This window comes from Loa loa (assembly GCF_000183805.2).
Source record: "Loa loa unplaced genomic scaffold supercont3.311, whole genome shotgun sequence".
In the NCBI taxonomy this organism is placed as follows: Eukaryota; Metazoa; Nematoda; class Chromadorea; order Rhabditida; family Onchocercidae; genus Loa; species Loa loa.
In genome coordinates this window covers 19,030-27,038 of record NW_018108491.1, presented here as the reverse complement: position 1 = coordinate 27,038, position 8,009 = coordinate 19,030, and the positions used below count along the sequence as shown (strand labels likewise).

The 8,009-nt window shown below is 34.0% G+C and overlaps 1 protein-coding gene across 1 annotated transcript in view; it reads right to left on the bottom strand.

The window, feature by feature from the left end:
• The window catches only part of LOAG_18432 (calcium-dependent secretion activator), a 16,141-nt gene extending 8,982 nt beyond the window's left edge, over positions 1-7,159 (bottom strand). The window contains exons 1-16 of the mRNA XM_020451091.1: positions 7,076-7,159; positions 6,770-6,937; positions 6,506-6,672; positions 5,976-6,096; positions 5,669-5,782; positions 5,467-5,512; positions 5,143-5,287; positions 4,803-4,932; positions 4,596-4,676; positions 4,017-4,183; positions 3,071-3,106; positions 1,865-1,964; positions 1,450-1,571; positions 970-1,081; positions 347-553; positions 53-164 (exon numbers count right to left, since the gene is read on the bottom strand). Coding sequence (XP_020305154.1) covers positions 53-164; positions 347-553; positions 970-1,081; positions 1,450-1,571; positions 1,865-1,964; positions 3,071-3,106; positions 4,017-4,183; positions 4,596-4,676; positions 4,803-4,932; positions 5,143-5,287; positions 5,467-5,512; positions 5,669-5,782; positions 5,976-6,096; positions 6,506-6,672; positions 6,770-6,937; positions 7,076-7,147 — 1,900 coding nt within the window. The 5' untranslated portion in view covers positions 7,148-7,159. The remainder of the gene's footprint in view (positions 1-52; positions 165-346; positions 554-969; positions 1,082-1,449; positions 1,572-1,864; positions 1,965-3,070; positions 3,107-4,016; positions 4,184-4,595; positions 4,677-4,802; positions 4,933-5,142; positions 5,288-5,466; positions 5,513-5,668; positions 5,783-5,975; positions 6,097-6,505; positions 6,673-6,769; positions 6,938-7,075) is intronic.
• Between the last annotated feature and the right edge of the window lie 850 nt (positions 7,160-8,009).

Genomic DNA, 8,009 nt, shown 5'->3' with positions numbered 1-8,009 from the left:
ATATGAATTTTGATTTTCTTTCCTTCTATTTTTTTTTTTCGAACTCACAAACCTGGGTCTGGTTCTGGCATGTAATCTATTGTAAATCCATCCAGTTGAATAAATTCTGCCGGATCGGTTTTCTTTTCACGATAACTGCACATCGCGAATGCATATTGTGAAACCTAAATATGAGAATTTCTAACTTTAGTGGAAACTTAAAGTCCCACGACATTTTATAAAAATAAAACATAGGGAGTTATGAATAAGCCAGACAGGAACATATCCTAGAAAAACTGGAGGACAGAACTTCCTCACTCCTATAAATGCAGGCTAGTTTGGAAACAAATAAGCGGACTACACCTACCTGTACTAAGCAAAAGAACCGCTTCTTCCATTTTTTCCAAGCTATCCTTCCAACAGCGTAACAATACCCACAGTATTTTAAATTAGGAGGTTTTTCAACCCGAATAGCTATCCTGATTTTAAGATTTGTGTCTGAGCTGTTCTTTGGCACTGTCATATTGTACCACTCAGGCGTCCTTGAACAATTCGGTGTTGGTCTTATGATAACCTAAAGACAAGTTAACATATGATGGAAACGTTTCGTTATAAAAGAGAAAGAAGGCAAGCCCAAGCCCTTCATCTTGCTTCAACCAAATGCTACTGCTAAGAGAACTACGTTGATTCTCACAATAAAATTGGTGTTTGAAAAAAAATTTTCTATTATTCTACTTCCGGAGCTTTCTTATTCCTAACTCAAATGTTAATGTAAGGAAAACAATCTTATCAAGTAATTGAAACTCTCGTATCGTTGTGAGACTTAAGTTTAGCAACAGCCTAAATAATCACGAAGCGAAATTTTTTATCACCAATAAGTTTGCAGACGACTTTGATGCTGAACACAAATATCTTACTTCATGCACTGCAAGAATGTAGATTGTTGTGTAAAATTTCTGATTTGCTTGTAATTAGCAAAATAAGAATTACTTTTCCGAGCTCTTTATCCTCGAAAGCAACTAAACTCTTCAATTCTGTATACAATTTCACTTTCACGGTTGGAAGAGGGTGTTTCGTCGTGAAGTCGCCCTGCGTGTCCCAACTAAATAACAGTAAGATTCAAACGTTTGGTACAACACAAATATAACTGCTTACGCATATAATTGGGTAAATTATCTCGAAGTAAGCGAATGGCTTCCATAATAAACATATAATGAAGAACGTGTGTTCAGTTATTCAATAGAGCGCATTTATAGCGCAACCGCCAAACTAATCTGCTACATAGGCAGATTAGATTAACGATATGTAGTGGAATACATTCGAGTATTCGAAAAATTTATCTTGGGGTAGTAAGTCACTACAGAAATAATGAAAGTAGTGTTTCCAAAACTGGTATATTTGCCAAAACTTATCATGCATTGTTATCCAATCATGACGTATATAAAAACAAAAAATTTCATGGAAGCATACGATGATTTCGAAGCTTCTGCATAATCAGTTTGCAATTTAGGGCATCCATCAACTTCCATTGTACAGTACACAAGTTTATTTGATGCGACTGACTTCAGGTTTTGCACTTCCATCACAATGACCTATGAAACGACAACTTTAAATTTAGAAAAGTAAAATGCCACAAATTCACATAAAAGTTACAATAATTCATCGCACAAATTTTCGGCAGTTCATCTAAGAGGCAGTTTTGCTTAAAAAATTTCTCTGAAAATTCAACTGTTTGATATACGCTCATTTCTGCAAAAACAGTATGAGCTAAATGAGTGAACATCACTGTAAATGCTTCTAGCTTAAGTCTTGGAATAATTCATGACCGTGAGACCAAATTTTTTGAGATCGCGTAAATAAATTTGGTGAAATTATAAAAATTTACCTCCATATTGAAAGTAAGGATGACGTCACTTTTAGTCAATGACACGTCGTCATCACTGTCAGCTTTATTCAGTGAACTTGAACTGGTACGTCGTTTCAAGCTAAATACTGTGCTTTGGAAATACAGTGTATTACAAAGTGCAGAGAGAGCAAATTATAATGCTCTTAAAGCAAAGTTAGGTAGCAAGCAATGATGGCAAATTATTGGCAAAAATACGAAAACTACAAGCTCATAATTGTGCTTTTGTGCACTAGACTAACAATCTGTATATGTTATGCTTCTGCATCAGTATCAGACAAAAAGACGGACACTCCATTTCATTCTTTCATAAAATATTTGAGGTTCAACAGAAAAAATCTGAAATAGGAAAAGAAGTAAGCTGACTGTAGCAAAAATAGATATTTCGCAGAATGTAAGAGAAATATAACTTTGACGAGAACTGAGTAGTAATACAGCTGTTTGTAGCAATTCTTCACGAAAAGTTCATTGAAAGAAAATAAACAAGTAGCACACTATTTATAGATATGTTATTTAACAAAAATGCAATGAAGTCGATCGGTCCTATAACAAACTACTTTTATACGTATGTTTGCACTAGGTTAATTGCGAGCAAATCTGTTAGGATGGCTCTTTGTTTTACTAAAAAGTGATGACGATGAGCTTTTATTACTCAAACGATCTGATATTTATCCTCTGGTACAATCAGTACCACAGGTTTACACGTCTTCTGATAAAATTTACACGCAATTAATCTTGCATATTATTCTATAGCGTTCAATGCTCATATCTTTATACGCGAAAATGTTAAAAATACAGAAAATGTTAAAAATATAGAGTGTGCTATGCTGTTATGTAATACCATCAAAGGCTAATACTAAGCTCTAATTCCACACTTTAGTGTGGGACAAGCTCTTCAGACAATTATTCCTTCTGGAACTTTTCAGCTCGTTCGGGAAAAAGTGAGACGAAATCAGAAATACTCACTTGAAAAAGCTAACATTTTAAAGAAAGATCTTCATTGCTTTGAACATATTACCTTCTCTGTAACAATTACTAAAGATTTTAGCGCAATAGAAAGAAAAATGCATGCAAAATCAGTTCAATGTATAAAGAGAAGGAAAACAACATACAGCAAAGAGAGAGGAAATGCATGTTACATTAATTGTGAAAATTAAATCTAAATAAAGCAGCATGAAGAATACAAACCTGTTGAAAAGGGAGAGATCTTCGATGCTGCGCGATCTAAAATAGTCACATTAATACTTTCTAACCGATATTCTAATGAAATACTGAAGCGGGAATGGGCATGATGAAACACAGCACAACATCTGGAAGCTAGAGGATTCCAAGCTACTGATTTCTTGATTTGGAACGAATTCGAAATTCACCATTTTGAAAAGAAAAAATTGATTAACCAATATTCGTTCTTACAATCAAAAATGCAAAAATCACTCTAATGCATTACGTTGAACTGAGATGCACTCATAGTTCAGAGCATGTTCAAAAGTGAACGATACTACAATATAAACAATTATTTAAAGGTTGTGATGAGTGAATCAGTGCAGCAAAATGTATAGTTAAAAAAAGTGTGCTGTCAAATTGCCGTTTTTTAAAAAGTGATTGATGTTAGGAGAATGTTATAAAAATTAAACCGACCTTTTAGCTTTAGAAGAGGCACTGGAAATTTAATCTTTATTAAACTTAGAAATAAAAATTTCTGCAAGTTATATCTTTTAAGATACCCTTGATGTTTGACTTATAGAACCGAATCTAAACAATTTAGGAGACTACAAGGACCATTTAAGATTAAGGAACTAGTAGCGGAAGTTCGACGTAGGAACTTATGACGTATATATATAACATATATCAAACATCTATAAAAAATCCATAAAGCATAACAATACAATATACTGACTTCAAGTCCAGTAGTAAACGGAAGTAACAATGAGCAAACGATCAACGAGAACTGAACAGTTGAAGATTTATTGTGATATTAATGAAGAATTTGATCTTGACATAAAAATTATAATCTCTGCTTCATGAAAAATGGAAAATAGTGAGGATTAGAAAAAACCCATTCACAATATATATAAAAACAGCGGGAAAAGGATAATAAAATGCAGTCAGTTTAAATAGTAGAAGTGCTTCTCACCTGCTTCTTCCTTTGGAATCTTTCTTCCTCGAAATAACGCTTTGGCCTCGAGGAGTAACAGGTACTGATTCCAAATTACTGATAAGTAGATTAATGGACTGACGTGTCTCGTCAATAAAAAGAGTTTCCATATCTTTCACCACAAATTTAGGCATCAATTTCTTCATCTACAAAATATTTTCCTACACTTCCTTATAGAATGAGTGAACTTTCTGATAGAACGAAATAAATTTTAGTGTTTATTTTATATATATACTATATACATATATATATATATACATATATACCTTTACAAAAACTTATCCTACATAGGTACAGTTCAAGTTCTGCGGAAATCAGGCATGTTCTGAATAGTATATGGGTTATTTTTGAAAGAAAGATTAAACGTGTTCTCGTACAAGCGTTAAAATAACTAGTAGGCTGATTGTCTTATCAATATAATGGACCGAGGAAGTACAAATGGGTTCAAGTTTAAAAGGATGAACATGAGAATGAGGGAAAACAGATCCACTGCTACATTAATACTCAAAAAAATAATAATTCTACACTCCCTAATCATGCACAAAATCGAATATTTACTCTTGACATGTCTCGCAGTGCTTCTTCTCTTGTGGCAACTTCGCGCCGAATAGCCGCTGCTTGCTCATCTGGATTGTCCAGCTAAGCACATGAAACATATTTTTATATTTTGAAGAAAACAGTAATAATACAGTTAGTGAAAATATGTAAAATACAGTGTTTTGTCTTACTCCTTCGTGACTAAAAGATTGCGAATTGAACCGGTACCTGCAAGGCATTGAATATTATCTGATGTTCGAACTTCTTAACAGATAGAATTTGTTGAAAAATATCATATAGTTGATCCTTGAGAAGTGTTAAACCTGCATTAGATTGATTCATCCCACGCAGGCGATTCCTAAATTGTGTTTCTGTGTTTACTATATAGGGCTTAAAAATTAGAAATTTTCGGTCAATCTATTTAATGATTTGGGGGCCGAAAATAAAAACTGCACTCGAAATAATCGTAATTTCGATTATGTCCATAAACGGCACTAAAAAATGTGTTATCAAGCATCCTTAAATTAAATCAACTATCTGTAAATGAGAATTGACGGCCTAAACTTACCTTGTTTGTCTTGATTGGATCGCGTCATCATCCCCACGAATAATCGTATCAAACTTGGTCATCCAATTATTGAGCATTGCTTCCTTTGATATACCATCTAGTTCCGTCAAAGTTTTGATTTTTTTTCTGCGTTGCATCGAAAAATCTGAAACGCTGAAGTTTACAATCAGAAAAATAAAGTGAATTTAAAATCGAAAAGATATCTCACTCAGTGCGATGCGTTATCACCACGATAATCTAATGTGCTGTGGTTTACTTATTGCAGTAATTAAGCTCTGATTGAACAAAAATAATTTACCTCTCTGAAGTCATAATGAGAGAAACCACCAGCTTGAACAACTTTTTGCACTCGTTCAGACTTTAGAAAAACCTGCAAGAACTCAAGAAGTTAGTCGTACCTCATCTTTTTTTCTTTCTTATTTGTGTACATCGACAGTTCAACCATCGAATGTGAAAAATCAGGCTGAAAAACCAACAAAAAAAAAAAAAAACTGAAGTGCTGCACAAATCAGATGTCTTCTCAAACCTCAAGGTACGATTCAACTGCTTTTGTGAATGTTTCGTCTGCTGTAATTTGTGTCTCGCCTGTCAAAAATGACCGGAAACGGTCTTTAATCCTTGGTAGTTCTTGCCTCATAACCTGAAAGCAGAATAGCAATAGCAAGTTGAAATATTAAGCTATACATTGCTTGACATAGTATATCAATCGTACTTTTTGACTTCACTTTAGCAACAGGTTGAAATCAAAACTCCATTTTCTGATTTAATGCAGTCATTACATTCCTATCAAATGTTACTTCAAAAAAATCTTGTAATGTGGAAAAAAACACAACCTTGAACTGTCGCCTTGCCATATCGGTGGGTTGTTTTGCATTGAAATGATATGCAATACATTTCGCAACAAAAACATATAGTTTCAATTTTTGTTTACGTTCCTCTTCTTCGACTTCAGCCCTACAAAAACTGATTTGTGAACGTCTATGGAAGCATCCATTGGTCATGTAGCATGCAGACTCAAGAGTAGACTTAAACCATGAACAAGGACACTGAATTGAATTTTCAGAAACGTGAAAACCATTGACATTTTTATACTATAATGAAGTATTTGAATACTTGACTTTATTAGAATTGTATTATCAAATAGAGCTTCCTTAATCAGTATATTGTCATTATACAATACCATTCAGATGAAAAAAGTTAAGACTTCCAGTGACCTGGAATGCCTGCAAAACGTACTGAAATAAGAATTAGTCTTTTAACACTCCTACGTTATTGATTAAAAGTCAACAGAAACTATTACTTTTCATCATCAGACCATAACTCACAAATTATCGGACTGGGTAAAGCAAAATAAGACGCTCACTTCATCTTTTCTTGTTCTTCTTTGCTCATCTCCGTAGCAGAATCAATGATCATACATGCCGGCGTACTCTGTTCATTTGATACAAAATCATCATCGGAGATTTCTTGCGAAGGCTGATTGATGACTGGCTTGACAACAGATTGCGGAGTGACTTGCCTAGTTTGGCTCTGAAACAAAGTTGCGCATGTATTATCAGAATAATTTATGAAGTTGAGATAATAAACGAATCTCATTAGATTTCTAAATATTCGGAAACCGAGATACCGTTTTCATTACCAGTGCACCATAAGATGCTCCAGAGTCTTTTCTTGTTGTATGTAACGAATCACCACGATGTAACGAATTAGATTGTGAAGCAGAATCTGATGGAGCTGGAGACACAGAACGTGGAGAATTTGATAGTGGAAACTGATGACGTCGAAGGCAAAGGATCTACAAGTAAAGTATTTCCATTTATTTTCTAATACCAAAGTCCTTAAAAAACTGAAAGTCTTCAACAACTATGCAATATATAACTGTTTCTAGTTACCCATGAAGGACGGCAACTTTTATTTTTTTAAAAAAACAAACCTCCGACGTATCATCGTTATCATTGATTAAATTATCGTCATCATCTTCTTCACTACTTGATGCTCCAAGCATTTGTATCTGTAATCCAATTTATTAACAATTCCAAGATGATCTAATCTACACATCGAAAAGCGAAATCAGTTCAAACTGGCAAGGAATAGCGAAATTGAACACATCAAAGGATTGGATAAAAAGAGTTCAAAAGTACGTCAATAGAAAAAGGCGGTCATGAAAATTAAATGATATTCATGAAAGCTGAACAATGAATGACAGAATTACTTGGTTGGTAGCACTAATGGAAGCTACTTGACATCTGCTTAGTCAGCTTCAAAGCGAATTACCGATGACGTTTGCTACGTCGAGAATGCTGATAACCCAAAGCCCCTTTGGCTCTGTTTAAGCGATTGTTAGCATTTTTGTCTAGTCTATCTTTTTTTTAAATATTTGAAGAAAAAAACAATTTCGACGACGTAAACTTCTCACCACTTCCCAGACATCTGTAATAAATTGCATGGAAAAGAAATCGAGGGTTTTATAGCAGACTTAATAATAGTAATGTGGTAAAATTTCCACTTTAGATGGTATATTAGGAGAAGGGGAAAACACTCAATTCTTTCCCGTTTACGTAAGTTATTGCGGTAAATAATTTAAGCAAACAGCAAAGCAAGAGGAGCAAATGAAAGATTCTCTCCCCATACAGAACTTTTTATATTCAATAAAATCGAGCAGATTTGTCAAAATTTCCTAGAAATTCCTAGCATTTCTTTTTGAAATGTCTATAAAATTTGTCTGAAAGTGTTTGGAATTTATGGTAAGAGAATTCTTTTCTCTCACTTAGCTACTAACTTTTTGTGGTCGGTTACGCGTACCTGAACTTTCGACTCTTCTCCCACCCATTCGAAGACTATTCTTCTTAAAATTTTGACAAATCTGC